The 17,975-nt window shown below is 36.7% G+C and overlaps 1 protein-coding gene across 1 annotated transcript in view; it reads right to left on the minus strand.

Annotated features, from left to right (window-relative positions):
- Window positions 1-17,975, minus strand: part of KCNH5 (potassium voltage-gated channel subfamily H member 5) — a gene marked incomplete at both ends in the record, with an annotated part of 194,890 nt that overhangs the window by 43,224 nt on the left and 133,691 nt on the right. The window contains one exon of the mRNA XM_083351057.1: window positions 11,822-12,021. Coding sequence (XP_083207183.1) covers window positions 11,822-12,021 — 200 coding nt within the window. The remainder of the gene's footprint in view (window positions 1-11,821; window positions 12,022-17,975) is intronic.

Consider the following 17,975-nt stretch of genomic DNA (forward strand, 5'->3'; position numbering starts at 1 on the left):
TTTATTTATTTATTTATTTATTTATTATTGGGACTTATATGCCGCCCTATCTCCTGAAGGACTCAGGGCGGCTAACAACAATAAAATACAATAATACAAAAGTTAAAAAGAAATTAAATTAATAGCCCCAGTAGAATAAATTAAAATTAAAATTAAAAAGTTAAAAATTAAAAACATAATTAAAATCTCTGTCAGTCCAGGCCAGCTTGATGGAAAAGGAGTGTTTTGAGGCCGCGGCGAAAGGACCGGAGATCCGGGGCCATCCGAAGCTCAAGGGGGAGTTGGTTCCATAGGGCTGGCGCTCCCACAGAGAAGGCCCTCCCCCTGGGGGTCACCAGCTGACATTGTCTAGCTGACGGCACCCTGAGGAGGCCCTCTCTGTGTGAGCGCACTGGGCGATGGGAAGTCGTTCCCGGCAGCATCTTACTATAGTAGAGCAGGCTTTGTTCATGTAAATGAAATGACTGCTGTTCCAATTCTTGGCAGATACTGTAATTTATAAGGCTCTCCTGTGTATTCCAGGCATATAAGTTTGAAAATGAATTTGGACTGGACAGCCCTTCAAATAAAGAATGCCTTCAAACAGAAGTTCTATTAATTAGAGTTTGGCTGGTCAGTTAGGTATCACAAAAAAAAACAATAGGTCCACTCTGTCCATTTTGGGGGCAGAGTTGCAAAATATCCAAACTTCATTCAGATTTTATCTGTTTTTTTAAAAAAATCAGTGGATTAGACTTGAGAGTAAACAGAAGTTGCATTGTATTAGCTTTAAAATTGGCAAAAGGATCTCTTAGTTCTTTATTTTGTATCTTACTGAAGAGCAGAGGCACTTTTCTGGCACTTTCTGATTTCTGTATAATCATCTCATTCGGTAACATGTTTAAAGTAAGAGCAGTAACAATTTGCAGTAACAGTCTGCAGATTTCCTTCTTGCCTCTGATCAGTTGTAGTGAAATCGCCAAATTTGCTCCCACTTGGAGCCTGACCAAAATGGTTTTAATCTCCACATTCAACATATTCTTACAGCAGTCCTCCAAGTCACAAGGCCAGATAACATTCCTTCTTCTTCCTCCCACTGATATTTCAGCCTTCTGTACTGCATGGAAGCTAGAAGTTTTTTGTCAATCCTCTTTAAAGTTCTTAAAGAGCTTTTTCCTTCTTAATTTTCAATTTTCTTTCCAATGCAACATTGACAAGGAAGTATGTGTTTCAAATTAATCTCAGCAAATTCTGCTTCAATTCCCAGTCAGTCTGGGAGATACACAGTGAGACAGAGCATAGGAACTAAGATTGATATTGGTTTTGAACATATGCCTTGCAGTGTTGCAGGGATTGATCCAGTACTGCTCTGTTTCTCTCTTCAGTGATTTCATGACTATATGAGGCTGGAATTGCTATGACACTAATTAGTTACTGGATAAATGATACCCCCAGTCCACCCCAATGTATTAAGCATGCTACCTGATAATTACCACCTCTCCCCCAGGGGAACCCATTTCACCTTCACAAGCCAAGGAAGCAAGCGGCCATGTTCACTTCTCAAAGCCAGGCAATGCGTATTATTCAAAGGGCAGTTACAGTATAATTGCTATCAAAAAGGCTGTTGTGTAATAATTTGATGCATAAACATAGTTCTGCACTCAGTGGGGGTAGGGATTAAAAAGAGCAGACCTAAAATGCAGTTGGAGAAGTTTGTGAGCTTTTATATCTTTCAGATTCTATTTTTTCCAATCTTTCCCATTAGTTGGTGACTTAAAAAAAAAACTATAAGAAAATCCCTGTTTTTCAGATACATTATTTCTCTCATGCATTTACAGTATTGCATGCATTTTGGTCTAATAATCTTTGTAAATTATTCTTCCTTATTCAATCATATGTTGTATATATTTTTCACTATTATCTACATTTTTATACTTCTTTTCCCTAACAGACATTCTTGCAGTTCAGCAAATGTTACAAAAATGAATTTCTGTTTACACAATATGGGTTTTCTTTTATCTCCTCTAGTCTCCCCCATATATGTCTCCCAAATCTGTTCTTCAGAAGCAGATGGGAATTTTTAAGTAATTGTAAATGTTAAAAATAATAATAATAATTTTGGGTATCCTCTTCAGAGCACAGATTAGACATAATCTTATTCATTTTGTTTAGGATAGCACTACAAAATTCTGAGATACAGCATGTATATGCTGAAGGCAAATGACTATTGAGTTCTACTATTAATTTTCTATTGATCTTTGTATGATCTTTTTGTACTGATCTTTTTAACAATCAAGTATAATATAATTAAATCAACATCTCCCAGTTAGTACCTATATTCTTTTATCTCTGTACAATTGAAACAGTTCAGACAAAGAAGTGCATTACACAACTGACATCATAGACATTCTACTGTCTACCATGTGCCTCTGTGTGTATGTGTGTGTTCTCAACTTATGAAGATTGGTGATAAGCTGAGGCAGATCAAATTTTACAATGTTTACAATGGTCATTAAGTCAATCGCCGCAGTTGTTAAGTGAACAGCCTTTTTTAACTGACAACTTGCAAAAAGGGTCACAAATTGCCTTCATGTGACTGCAGGACATTACAACCATAAATGTGAGTCAGTTGCCAAGCACCCAAATTGCAATAACGTGATCAGGGTGGTGGTGGTGGTACAATAGTCATAAGAGGAAGCACCATTCATAAGTGCAAACGCTGGACTTTTTTCAGCACCAGTTGCTAATCAAACGATTGTAAGTCAAAGACTGCCTGTAATTTAGGTTGATTACATATCTTCTTAATTTTACAGAAGACAATCCTCTACTCAAAGAGTTGTTAGATGAAAATCTCTGTTTAAAAATATTCTGTTTTTGAATAAATAAGTTTTAAATAGGGCACATCTAAATGGAGAAAGAGCAGAGGCCTTGCAACATCTGGATAGCTGAATGAACAGGCATGCAGAGTAACTAGCTGCAGTCCCCAAATTACTAAATTACCATGATTTAAATAGCTATATACTGAGGCATCCTGTATTTCTGTTTAAATTATAGTAACTGTAAGTGTTGTTCTTGTTTTGACAATGACGACGATGATGATCATTATTATAAATCAATCAACTGCAGAATGGAAGCCTCCAGGGTGGATTGTTAGGCTTATTTTTCCCCAACCTAGGGCTTAAGAGACAGCCACCCAAATAGTTTCTGTGCCTAAGAGAAGACTAGATTCTATCTCCCATCTCTCCACTCATTAAGAACTTATTTACTATTCCATGCCACTCTCGGATAGAGTGAGAGAGAGATAGACAGTTGTCAGTTCATATTTTCTTCTATTCTCTTTGTTTGATGATGCAGGGGTAGCTCTTATGGCATTCAGAGGAAAAACTAGGAACAATCCAAGAAAAAAACACAACACGTCTTTGCTTCTTCATCTATGCTCCTCTTCAGATTGACAAATTAAGCTTCCAGTCCTGGAGGAGATAAATCCAATATTGTTTTCCCTTTCCCTCAGCATTTTCTAAACATAGCCAGGCAGTTTAAGATAAGTGGCTGGAATGGATGAGAAACACCCAACAGAGAGCAGGGACAATAAAAAGTGAAGGGGAAGCATGGAGAGTGATGACAACCAACATAAAGAGATGCTGTAGTTAGGGCGGGGCATAGCTGACAAAAGTCTGTTAAAATGTTTATTAGTAGTAGTATTCTAAGCATACATAATATATTGTATGATTTCAATAAAAGGCTACTTGTACAGTATTGACTAAAGATTATTAATCTTCTAATGTTTAGTTAGCTTAGACCAGTGGTGGTGAACCTATGGCACGCATCCCAGAGGCAGCACTCAGAGCCCTCTCTGTGTGCACATTTATTTATTTATTTATTTTTTATTTTAATTCCATTTATATCCCGCCCTTCTCCGAAGACTCAGGGCGGCTTACAAGCTTAGCAGTAGCCATTGCCCCAGCCCCACCTCCCCGCATGGCTCCCTCCTCACCATCAGCTCCCCCAGAGGAGATCCGCCCCCTAGCATGGCCCACACAGAGCAGTGCAGCCAAGGACATGGCAACTGAGCAGCGGGGACAATATTCTGCCCTCATGCCCCATTGCATGCAGATGATGCTGTGGGCCACAGGTGGAGGTCATGGCCGCCATGGCACTGCTGGGCTGCCTGGGTGATCTCCGGTGGGCTGTGGACATGGTAAGTGGCCCTGCGGGTGGGTGGGGTGGAGTGGGGGTGGGGTAAGTTTGGGGCACTCAGTCTATAAAAGGTTCACCCTCACTGGCTTAGACCATTAAAGGAAATACACATCCTGGCAGAAAGAAGTTCCCTGAGGATGGATTCCAATATGAGTCCAAAAGCTGGGAATACTTAAACCTCTGGGCCCAGTGACTGATCCAGATAGGATCCTGCAACATTATCTGTCTTCGTTCATTACAGAAAATGTTTGAAATGTTCAAAATATTATTATTTTTTGTTTGATTGTTCCAGGTGGCTAAAGAAATTCTAAGAAATCAATTAAGGGTGACTAGCAAGAAAAGAAACTGTACAATTAAGACCACATAAATCTTTCTAAAGCTTTGGTCTTACAGATTTCTTTCATTTTATGAAACTGGCTGCCTTAAATGCAAGGCTATAAAAAGAGCCATTTCTCTTTTGGTATGTGGTTAGGCATGACCACAAGCTAACACAACTCTTCTGAAAAGTACTGGTTCTTGTTAAAATAACTGTGGTTTCTCATTTGGAAAAAAAAACCTAGATTTTTTTACATTGATTTAGGTTTGTGACACTAAAATGAAAGTACCATAAAGTAGCTGGAAGTAGTTTAAAGAAATATTTTATGTTTACATAAAGACATGCTCTTTTTTGAAATTATAGTTGCACTAATTTAAGGAAAGATCCATTCCTAAATACCATGGTTTTCTAATTGTTACCTTGACAATGAGAGTTTGGAAAGGATATAACATTGATTTCATTTTTTAATAGATTTTATACAAAACTTCAATTTTTACTAGAGCTGCCTTTCCTCAAACTATAAAAGAATAGCAAGATAGACCAAGATCCACACTTTCACAAATACTGTCATATAGTTAGGAAAATAAAAGAATATACAATTATACAATGTTTATAATAAAAGTGAAACTTATTGAAAAAAATATATAAGAACAAATAACAGACAAAAAAACCATTAGAGGGAAAATTGCTTCCCAACTTCTGTATATTCGAAGAAAAATGCATATATCAGCATTACACAGAAGGTTGTTGTTGTTAGCTGCGAAGTCGTGTCCGACTCATCGCGACCCTATGAACAACGTTCCTCTAGGCCTTCCTGTCCTCTACCATCTTCTGGAGTCCATTTAAGCTCATGCCTACTGCTTCAGTGACTCCATCCAGCCAGCTCATTCTCTGTCGTCCCCTTCTTCTCTTGCCCTCAATCTTTCCCAGCATTAGGCACTTCTCCAGTGAGTCCTTCTTTCTCATTAGGTGGCCAAAGTATCTGAGTTTTAGCTTCATGATCTGGCCTTCTAAAGAGCAGTCAGGGTTGATCTCCTTTAGGACTGACCGGTTTGATCGCCATGCAGTCCAAGGGACTCGCAGAAGTCTTCTCCAACACCATAGTTCAAAGGCCTCAATTCTTTGACGCTCAGCCTTTTTTTGTTGACAGGGTGATGTCTGCTTTTTAGTGTGCTGTCTAGATTTGCCATTGCTTTCCTCCCCAGAAGCAAGCATCTTTTAATTTCTTGGCTACAGTCCCCATCTGTAGTGATCTTGGAGCCCAAGAAAATAAAATCTGTCACTACCTCCATTTCTTCCCCATCTATTTGCCAGGAATTGAGAGGGCCGGATGCCATGATCTTGGTTTTCTTAATGTTAAGTTTCAAGCCAAGTTTTGCACTCTCCTTCTTCACCCGCAACAAGAGGCTCTTTAGTTCTTCTTCACTTTCTGCCATTAGAGTGGTATCATCTGCATATCTTAGGTTGTTGATATTTCTTCTGGCAATCTTAATTCCAACTTTTGATTCCTCTAACCCTGCCTTTCTCATGATGTGCTCTGCATATAAGTTAAATAGGCAGGGTGATAGTATACAGCCTTGCCAGACTCCTTTCCCAATTTTGAACCAATCAGTGGTTCCGTGTCCCATTCTCACTGTTGCTTCTTGGCCCACATATAGGTTTCTCAAGAGACAAATAAGATGGTCTGGTATGCCCATCTCTTTAAGAACTTGCCACAGTTTGTTATGATCCACACAATCAAAGGCTTTAGCATAGTCAATGAAGCAGAAGATGTTTTTTTCGAACTCCCTAGCTTTCTCCATGATCCAACATAAGTTGACAATTTGATCTCTAGTTCCTCTGCCTCTTCGAAATCCTGCCTGTACTTCTGGTAGTTCTCGGTCCACATACTGCTGAAGTCTAGCTTGTAGGATTTTAAGCATAACTTTACTAGCATGAGAAATGAGTGCAATGGTGCGGTAGTTTGAACATTCTTTGGCACTGCCTTTCTTTGGAATTGGAATGTAAACTGATCTTTTCCAATCCTGTGGCCACTGTTGAGTTTTCCAAATTTGCTGGCAAATTGAGTGTAGCACTTTTACTGCATCGCCTTTTAAGATTTTGAATAGCTCAGCTGGAATATTGTCACCTCCACTAGCTTTGTTGTTGCTCAGCTTTTCTAAGGCCCACTTCACTTCACATTCTAGGATGTCTGGCTCAAGGTCAGTGACCACCTCATTGTGATTATCAGGGACATTAAGCTCATTCTTGTATAGTTCTTCTGTGTAATTTTGCCACCTCTTCTTACAGAAGGACATTGATACAAATATTATGAACTTCTTTGATTTTCAAATTCATAAACTCATGAAGAATTTGAATTGAACAAAATTTTTAAATAGCAAATGAGACATGAAAAATGGAATTGACAGGTTTGTCCCGTCCCTTAGTTTAAACAATGGAAGAATCTGATCTCTGCCTGGGAGCACACTCAGTGCCAATTACAGCACAGCTAAATGGACAATAGTGAGACCTGATTTAAGGTCACTTCCAATGTGCTCATATTATTTTTTTCTATACTCCATCCCCATCCTGGAGGTAACAACAAGAGTTCTATGACTTCGCTAAAATAAAGTGGTAAACTGCTTACCATGTAACAAAGGACTGATCCACACAATCATCTTGCCCATGTTCCAATACAGGTCACTGATAATTTCCTGAGGACTGTACAACACAACATTGTCCTTTACCACATGCATCCCAAAAGGACAAAAACTAATTTTCTAGTACAAGAAAGGCCTTTTCACATTGCAATCTCAAGCTGCTTATCTCCCATGGGTAGCAGCAATGGAAGCCTCCTTAAAAAAAACCTCTGTGATTTCAACTCATTCTTCCATTTTGGCCACAGGGAAAGAATAGAGCTGTCTTTTCTTTTTGTCTTTCTTAAAAAAGCCAGCTGAAAACTGTAATGTTCTCTTTCTCCTTCCTCCCTTCCTCCCCTCCTCCCTTCCTCCTTTTCATGGAAATCCATTAATGGCAAATGACTATGGCAAATGTGGTCCAATCAGATCATCATTATAGGTAAGCTGTTCCATAATTCCTTTGTCTTTACCTTTCCATCACTATCCCCCAATAGTAATCTAGAAGCATACAGGCTTTTTTTTACCAGCCACCTTAATTGTTTCTCTCATCTGAGCACACAGGGTTCTCTGTGTTATGACCTATTTTTCCATAGTTAGAGATGTAGTCTATTAATATTTCACTTGCTGTCAAGTGTGTTTCAATTGAAGTTAAGAAGTTCATATCCAAGAAATGTGTTTTCACTGAATTAAGAACATGGTAAATATTCTTATAGCCATTTAAGAAAAGTTATTTGAAGACCATATTTAGCCATTTCCCCAGTTTTTGATGGACTACTTCAGGCATTTAATTTAATTTATTTTGATTTTATTTTTTTTATTTATATCTCACCTTTATTATTATTTTACAAATAACCTTTATTATTTATTATTTTACGAATAACTCAAGGTAACAAATATATCCAACACACCTTCCTCATCTTACCCTGCCCACAACAAAAACCCTGTGAGGTGAATTAGGCCGAGAGAGAGTAACTGGCCCAAGATCACTCATCTGGATTTCATGGTTAAGGCGGAACTCGAATGCACAATCTCCTGCCTTCTAACCTGGTGCCTAAACCTCTAGAGCAAACTGGCTCTTAAATTGGGTTGGATTAAAAAAACCTTAAATTCACCACATTCAAGACACTGGTGTCTGAAAACGGTTATGTCTTTGCAGTTGAACTTTTCAAATTAATTGTGGTTCCCAGATAAATATTTAGATGGGAAATGCAGATTGACTGCTGTCTTGGATCTTCCAAGAAGCTTAGTGGGTGATATTTGGCTATCTACTATTTCTTAACTTAGCCTTACATGCTTGTTTGGTGTAAAAATGAAGTAAAAATGATTTACTTTGAGGCGATATGGGAAATATATGCACACACGAATGGCCTTCTTAAGATTTTATTTAATGATGATTTAATGATTTTAGTTCAATGTGGTACTTAGGTCTATGTCTTGGTTGTTCTGGGTAGGATCAAAATATTAAAATAAATAGAAAGTAATAAAATATTTGGCAACATCATTAGAAAATAGATGTGATATCTGTGAGAATTGCTTGACTAAATGAACATTATTTTAGGAACTTCAAAGTCCATTTGGAGCAGTTAGAGGTGCTTGCCTGATACCATCTAATACCATCTAAAACATCTAAAACATCTAATCCTCTTTCATTGGCTTCAGACTCTTTTCCCATCTGTTAACTACCATATTCCCTGAGAAACTCAAGATGAAAAATAGAGAAGACTTAACAAAAATGTATCCATTATTCTCAGTTTTTAATTTTTCACATCTCCAATTCATTCTACTCATTTTTATCAGCCTGCAGCTATTTAATATGCCCTTGCCTAATATAGAATACACATTTATTTCAACCAATATTTCATAATATTTTTCCATATTTTCCACAAATACAGACATTGCAGGCACCCACCCACCCACCCACACACACACACACACACATGCATGCATGCATGCATACACACACACATAATGTTTCTTCATTTAATAAAACACTGGAGAGTAAATAAACATCAAGCATATCATAATAACTTAAGTAAAAATGATGAGCAGAAAGCTAAAATGCAAAGGTCTGAGAGGTTCAGATATAAAATAATAATTTCATTTTGGTAAATTTATTGAACTAAGAACAGCAAAATTGTTAAAGTATTGATTAAAATGTTCTCTATAGCCACTACAAAAATATGACCATCAATGAAGGTCACCAATTATGTAAGATGATTCCTTAGATGGCCTAAGAACTATAAGCTAGACTCAGACTCCATGATTTTTGTCAAAGATCTAAGGAGTCATCAAGTCATCAAAAACAGTATGGAGGTCTTTCACATTGTTTATGATCTTTGTTTTTTCTTTTAAGTAAAGATTCCCAAGGTTAGAACTCGGTAATGTATTATCTCCTACTGATTTACGTAGCTGAACCACCATAAAACAATAATTTCATTTCTGATAATTGGAGAATCCAGTAAAAAAATATCCAGGAATTGTAGTTAAAGACATTATATCTTATCTAAGAAATCTTGTTAAGATTGCTTCGATTATAGCAGTTAACTAAACAACTCATTGTAAAATAGTAGATTTTCCAGATCTTGTACCTCATAACTAAGTATGATTAGACATGAGGTACAAGATCTGGTGACTAAGTGAGGTTAAATTGAGTTAAATTGGGAAACAATAGAGAAGAAAACACTGACTACCCCATATATTCAGATCTAAATCCAAATCTCTCTTTGTCTTTTACACACATCCACACACCCAAAAACACACAGCCAACACATTGCTTCTATTATTTGCATAAAGATATTAGAAAGCTGTTTGTTCATATTTTCTATAATACTCCATTTTCCTTGACAGAATCACAGATGTGGAAAATTGTTTATGATATGATTCACAAGATATATTGTATTAAAACCAAAGAAAGAGAATCAAACATGGATTCCATATAAAATAGCTATTTTGTATTTCTTTATCAAACTAAAAAGCAATGCCTCAAGTCTTGGACCAATCTCTTTTATATTTTTTCTTTTACAGGGTTCAAAGATTGAGCCTTATTCTTCTCAGACCAGCCCACTTTGCCCCTTCCATTTTTCACCCTGCCTATCTCATTTTTTGGAGTGTAACCATTGGTGTTTTAAACAAAACCTGAATGTTCTGTTGGCTCAGAACAGTTTGCTCACTTCTGATTTAGTGTAACCTTAAAGGCAGTGCTTTTTTTGTAAAAGAAAAAGGTGCCGGAACTCACACATGTCATACAACCCGCCTTGCCTACCCTACAAGGTTCCATCCAAAAAAGGTGCCGGAACGCCGTTCTGACCGTTCTATGAGAAAAAAAGCCCTGCTTAAAGGTATAACCATTTCTTCATAAAATTTGATTTGTTTCCTCATGGATACAGACATGTAAATTATTTTAATAAGATCTACCTTTTATTGGCCAACAGTTATTTTTAAACTCTCACATTTCTGATTATCATTTTTCTGTCACCATAGGAACCCTATTGCAAAAAGTTTAAATATAGATTTTTTTTCTATTGAAGGCACATGCAATTGCTCCCTGATCCTTTTATTATTTGAATTGTAAAGAATGGAATTAAATTTCTAATAACTGAGCAATGTGCTGCTGAAATATATTATCTGAAGCAGCATTGTATAATACTGTAACATAATGAATTTCACTGTAAAAAAATGAGTTTACTCTTTAAATAGAAATTGGCTGTGAAGGTAGCACAGCTAAATAGTGCATTGCACTACTTTTTCTGTGCAGCTATGAAGAAAGAATAAGCATGCAATTATATCTGCTTCATGCAATGGCTTTGGGAAGGCATAGTGAATGGGTGGAAATGCCACACAGAATGCATACTATATGAATTTACACAAAACATGAAGAAACAGCCAGAAGCATCAGATATACATTGTCAGTAAATGAGATAGAACACTTGAAGGAAAAGTTATGCAAAAGAATTTTATAACAAAGAAGTTATGGAAACAGCTAAAGAAATATGTATTTTGGTCCTGTTTCTGCCATGCTTCACCTCTCCATCTTCCCAGGAAAAGTTTGGAAAAAAAGCTGTAGTCTGTAACAGTATTAGATTGGTGGCATTGAGTACCTGATAGTGTGAAACATTAATATTCAACTTTCAGCTGAATTCAAACACAATTTCCTGATGGAAGAACTTGGGAATCAAAGATGAAGAACCAGAGCAAGTTTGTGCAAAGCAAGTACAGTTTGCCACCTTGGCGTTTTCCTTTACTGTTTTACTTTGAGCACTGGAGACGGCAGAATCAGCTTCAGGGTAAAAGCAAAGTACTAGAGGTGACATCTTTGGGTTTGTGAATGTTGATGCAAGGCTGCTCATTCTTGTTTACATTTTCACTTTAAGGCAAATATGCAGAAAACACCTGAGGGGCCAAAGAAATGGCTAAAACAAGGCAGAGCAGCTGCTCCCAGTATACTGTAGAAAGGTGTCATTCTCTGCCAAACCATCTTTGAATCGCATCACCCATGAGCAGCAAAACCATAAGAACTCAATGCTGTTTTAAATGTCTTGTGCTGTATTGCCTCTAAACTCTATTTTTATATTTCAACCACTTTTTTTGAGTCATGCATTCATCATAATAAAATGATTTCAAGAATAAAAATGAAAATTGCATGTTTACACCACTAGTATATTATCTAATGTTCAAATGGTGTACCCCTGGAGTTTCACTCACACATTCGTACCTTCTCTGTATCGATCCCTTTAGACATTGACCATGTGGAGACAATATAATCCATGACACGTTCACTAAGGCCTTTGGGCACTTGGTATAACTTTAAGAAATCCCTCACATTGTTCAACATCTCATGGTAGCGATTGGTGTTGGCGTACATTTGTTGGAAAATTGTAGTGACGTTTCCAAAAATAGTTGCATAAAGAAGAGCTGGAAGAGATCCAAAAGAGTAATTAAAAACCAGCAAAGAGACACACACTGCCAGCAGTTTAATCAATGCTAAAGCTTCCTTCACTTTTTTATTGAACATTTTGGTCACAGTCAATTTGATGCTGAGCTGAGCTAGGGAAATATATTAATGGCAGTTCTGGAGCAAGATGCAAGTGGAGATAGTAGATTAAGAAAACACACGAGGAAAGTTATTTAGAGTGCCATGAGTTCGCAACAGACTCATCAGATATTCTATAGCTCTCAGATACTGACAGATAGAATGAAGCCTAAAAGATAGAGTTTGGCAGGCCAAGGACTGAGATCTGATAGACTAAGGCAGAAGTAAGTGATGTTCAGATCAATGGGAGAATGTAATGGGGCTTACTCATTCAATGGTAGAAACAGATAAGCATGGTAAAGCAGAATGAATGACAAAATTTCTCAGTCCAAATTGGACCTTCCTTCCATTCACACTGGCTTTTCATTCGGAGGTGATGTTTCATTTTCTGGAACTGCATGTCAGATGCAGAGTCATTTTGACATCACTGGATACTTGTGCAAATCTTTCTGGGTTATTTTATTATTATTATTATTATTATTATTATTATTAATTATTATTATTATTATTATTATTATTATTATTATTATTATTATTATTATTATTATTATTATTATTATTATTATTATTATTATTATTATTATTATTTCCTCACCTCCTCCTCCTCTCCCTGTCATACAGGAAAATAGTTTACTATAAATATTTTACCACTGAAGTGAACCTATATGTATTACAAGTAAGTGGTATGAAAATAAAATCTGAATTTAACCAGACATGTTTGAAGATACATATTGAACTAGTTTACACATCTACTATCTCTCCTTGAAGCAATAACATTATTTAATTAAATGTTATTGTAACATTGCAAAAAGAATATTATTATTATTTCAAGTTAGGAAGTTGTTCATTGTTTCAGAGGTCCCTCTCTTCAGGATTTCAGATAGTCGTCAACTTATGACCGGTCACTTAGCAATCATTTAAGTTATGGCAGATCCCCAGAAAAGCTACCTTTGATCTGAATTCAAAGTTCCAATGGTCAAAGTTCCTCCCAATGGTCATGTGACTGCATTTGGAGCACTTGGCAGTCAGCCCCCATTTATGGCCATTTGCAGCATCCCACAATCAGATGATCTCAGTTTACATTTTTTTACCTGAAACCAGCATTGACTTCTACTTTCTGGCAAAAAATGTGCATAGCGAACAATGGGTTTACTGAACAACTGCAGAATTTACTTAACAAGCACAGCATTTGCTATACCACCACCAAGGTTGTAAAATTGAGTGTGATCATATGGTAACCTGCTTAATGACCAGCATGACTTACGATCATAAGTGAAGATTCAATTATGATCATAAGTCAAGGACTACCTATAATAAAGTACTGATGAATATAAAGTTTGAGAGCCACAAAAAGACAAGTGAAACACATTCTTCTTCTTTTTTATCTTATCATTATAATTTCTGCATCTGAATTGGCAACAAATTGGCTCATGGCTAGAAGCAACTGCTAGATCACAAAAGACAGTCATCTGAGGGTTCTGCTACCTGAATCCCCAGGGATCACTAGGACTTCTGGGGAAAGAAGAACAGTCATTACAGGAAAGTTTCCTCATCTTAGATTGAATCATCTGGAAAATAAAGTGAGCTATTTTTCAGATATATAAACTTCACCTTTGTCCAAAAATGCTAAGTTTTTCCTCTCTTCTCTCTTCAAGATTTTATGAGCTGTTTGGGGTATGTTAATTGCAATTGATCCCTAGGAAATGTAATTTTCCAAGAACTTCTGCCACTTTAGACAAATTAAAGTCTTCTCCTCCACTCCCCATGGCTTCTACCTTTGCATCTAAATATTGCATTGCACTGCTAGCATTCTCATAACATTCTAATCTTAATTAGTTTATCTGTAGCTTAGTATACCGTGCAAATCCAGCTTATTTAACTAGGTTACATATCTGGAACTAGAACTACAAAGTAGAAATTGCTTTAATACAGTAGCCAAATCAGCATGGTAGATGAATCCACCTCCTGATTCAAAGCCTGTTCGATTACATAAAAATAAAATCATGGGGAGGCACATATCCAAAAATGACAGAGGCCATATATCATTGTAGTCAATTTAAAACAGTTATGACTATCATTTTTGCCTCTCCTCATTAAATTTATTAATGCACTTTATGTTAAATTGACACCAGCATGCTAATTTCATTCTCTCTGTTAACCCACTTGTCATGTTTCATGAGTTAAAGATATAAATATTGAAGTGCTCCCTGTATTATTTGAAGTCATGGATATGAAAGAAAGTTGGTCAGATCACATTTAAATATGAACTTAGCAGATCTACATTTCCTGGACCCACTGAATCAGAACTACTAGCCATCACATGATCTACATATTTTTTAATTAGTCAAAATCTCACAATATTGAAAATTAACTTTTATATCTTAAATTGGTTAGTTTCCTTAGCTGCTATCTAAAAATAGTTGGTTCCCAGCTTTAGCAGCTAACTATTCTTAGCTATCTAATAATTCCAGTGGCTTCTTGGAATTCTTGTGATTAACACTTTCACTTATCATACACCGCCTTTCTTCCACTTGTTTTACTGAGTCTGCAAAACAGCCTATTAGCTTATTATTTGCTAAGTTATTTAATATTGTTAATTGTTAACTCATTCCTACCGGTGTATGCCAACCTTCCTCATTTATCAGCAGGAAGAATCAAGCAAAGTGGGCAGAAATGCCTAAGTTTACAACACCTAAAGGTTCCACAGAACTATATAACAAATATTAGGAGCCTTAACAAACCTGCATTCAAATAGGGAGCTTTTAAAAAAGTCTGATTTGATTAAAACCTTTACACATCTGTTCAAATTCTGTAATTAGTACTCAGTCTTAGGGATTAAAGGAGTCAACACACTGGATTGAATCAGATTAAAGGTCCAACTCTGAGGCCACTTAGCTATTCTCTGCCCTAAGCTCTTTGCTTTTTGAACAGAGAATTAGAATTGTTTTATCAATTACAAAGTAGCCATAACATCAGTGGCTATTAAAAATATATTTGCTGTTTCAGCAACATTAAATTGGTTCTTCAGAAAGGGAACAGGAAATCTTTTGTGGAAATCGCTGTCTTTTGTTATTTTCAAGAAAAGCACAAAAACAGATTTATACAATAATCATTTAAAAGCTGTGGTTCCTAAATTGTGCCCTATAGCAAAGTCACAGAGACATGGTGGGGTATTTTAAATTTTTGAGGGAAACACAGTGGTACTTGACATTGTGAAAACATTACTAAGGCACTAAGAATCAGGAAAGTTTGTGAAAACTTATGTTTATAGGGAAACATTTTTGCTTCTTGGAATAAAAATAACACTCAGACTAATCCTATATTTACTTGGATATAAGAACCATTGTATTTAATAGGTTCCTTTAACAGGAATGTCTGTAATATTGCTTTTCCTCTTTTTAAATGTCCTAGTGTGTAGTGTAGTGTGTAGTGGGGTGCCCCAGGGTTCTTCTTCTGGGCCCAGTGCTCTTCAACATCTTCATCAATGATTTGGACAAGGGGATAAATGGGGAACTCATCAAATTTGCAGACGACACCAAGCTGGCAGGAATAGCTAATGCTCCAGAAGATAGGCTTAAGATACAGGAGGATCTGGACAGACTTGAACACTGGGCGCTACCTAACAAAATGAAATTCAATGGTGAAAAACGAAAAGGTTCTACATTTAGGCAAGAAAAACCAAATGTACAGGTACAGTATAGGGGGTACCTTGCTCGATAGTAGTAACTGTGAGAGGGTTCTTGGAGTCCTAATGGACAATCACTTAAATATGAGCCAGCAGTGTGCTGCAGCTGCCAAAAAAGCCAACACAGTGCTAGGCTGCATTAACAGAGGGATAGAATCAAGATCAAGTGAAGTACTAATACCACTTTACAATGCTTTGGTAAGGCCACACCTGGAATACTGCATCCAGTTTTGGTCACCATGATGTAAAAAAGATGTCAAGACTCTAGAAAGAGTACAGAGAAGAGATGATTGGGGGACTAGAGGCTAAAACATATAGGGAACGGTTGCTGGAATTGGGTATGTGTAGTTTAATGAAGAGAAGAGTGAGGGGTGACATGATAGCAGTGTTCCAATATCTCAGGGGCTGCCACAGAGAAGAGGGAGTCAAGCTATTCTCCAAAGCACCTGAAAGCAGGACAAGAAGCAATGGATGGAAACTAGTCAAGAAGAGAAGTAACCTGGAACTAAGGAGAAACTTCCTGACAGTTAGAACAATTAACCAGTGGAACAACCTGCCTCCAGAAGCTGTGAATGCTCCAACACTGGAAGTTTTTAAGAAGAGACTGGCCAGCCATTTGTCCAAAATGGTATAGGGTTTCCTGCCTGAGCAGGGGGTTGGACTAGATGACCTCCAAGGTCCCTTCCAACATTATTATTATTATTATTATTATTATTATTATTATTATTATTATTATTATTATTATTATTATTAATAATAATAATAATATCTATTATCTTTTCCTCATCAGCTTGTCTGCTGAATGGTGGGGGAGTCTGCCAAACCAAAGCATAATGCAGAGTATTGTGGGAAATCCTTTAGAGCAATATGCCCAACGCTGGTCTCAAACAAAATAACTTAACCTCAAGATTTTCTCAAGCAATGTAAGATGAAAACCAAGGACATATATGGAGTATTATCTGTGAAATTAGAAGAGAATATGAAGGAAACCTTTGAGAATCAAACAGTACCCAAACCATCACAGCAAGAGTAGCTGAAGACTGGCTCCACGCTGTTTGTGTCCTAATTAGAGTTGATCCACCGAAATCAATAAGCCTTCAGTAAGGGATGATTAACTTAAGCCTCATTGATTTCAGTTAGATTATTCTAAGTAGGACGCTATCTGCATCAATGAACACTATGGCCTTAATTTTAAACTCCATAAAATTAAGATCTATTGAATTAATATTTATGCAGCTAAACACATTGGATTGCTAATATTTAATTTGCAAATGTTCTGCACTGACATCTCTGCTCTCTAATCTGGTCCATTTATCGTTTTCTTCTGATTCAAAGTTTTTAACCGAATTACAGTTTGTTTCATCAAGAAATTGTCTTTTGGACTTCTACAGTCACTTTCATGACAGGCCTGCAAAGTGTTAGCAGATTTAATACTGTATGTTTAATTCCATGGAAAGATGTTCCTTGGATTGATGACTGTGGAAGGAACTAACAAAATATGTGAGATCCTAATAAATGTCCTCTGATGATGTTTGAGTCTCTAAACAATAAGAAAACTAAGATTGCACTTAGAAACTAGGAAAATTATTTCCCCAATTCTTTGTTTGTGCTTGAACAATTTTGGGATCTAGTCAGAAAATCAAAATATATTTTCTCTGTTTTTGGAGTTTCTTCCTTGGAACCTTTCTTACGGTCATAAATATTTCCTCCCTTGCAGTAGACCTCAATTAATTATTTTTTTAAAAAAAGCAAACAAAAAAGAGCATTTGGTGGTAACTTTAATCATTCTTAGAGTTGTTTTCAGAGAGTCTTCTTTAAAATCTATATGCCTTCCAGTAAGCCATCTGACTAAAAACATCAAATAATATTAAAGCTTATTCAGGGCTAAGGATGTGTAAATCTTCAAAAGGAGGCTTCACTTTGTTGTAAGTTCACTTGAGTGAAGCAGCCCCTGCAAGCTGCTCCATGAATTAACCTGTCTTCCTCCTTTCCAAAAGCCAAAAGAAGGGGATGCCTTGCTTCCCAACCCCACCTCATTCTCCTCTGACTTTTGCAAAAGCCAGAACGGTGGCTTCAGCTTTCACAACAATGCCTTTCTCTGCAATTTCCGCCCTGAGTCCTTCGGGAGAAGGGCGGTATAAAAAAAAAAAT

Source organism: Vipera ursinii, assembly GCF_947247035.1.
Source record: "Vipera ursinii genome assembly, chromosome: 1".
Lineage (NCBI taxonomy): Eukaryota > Metazoa > Chordata > Lepidosauria > Squamata > Viperidae > Vipera > Vipera ursinii.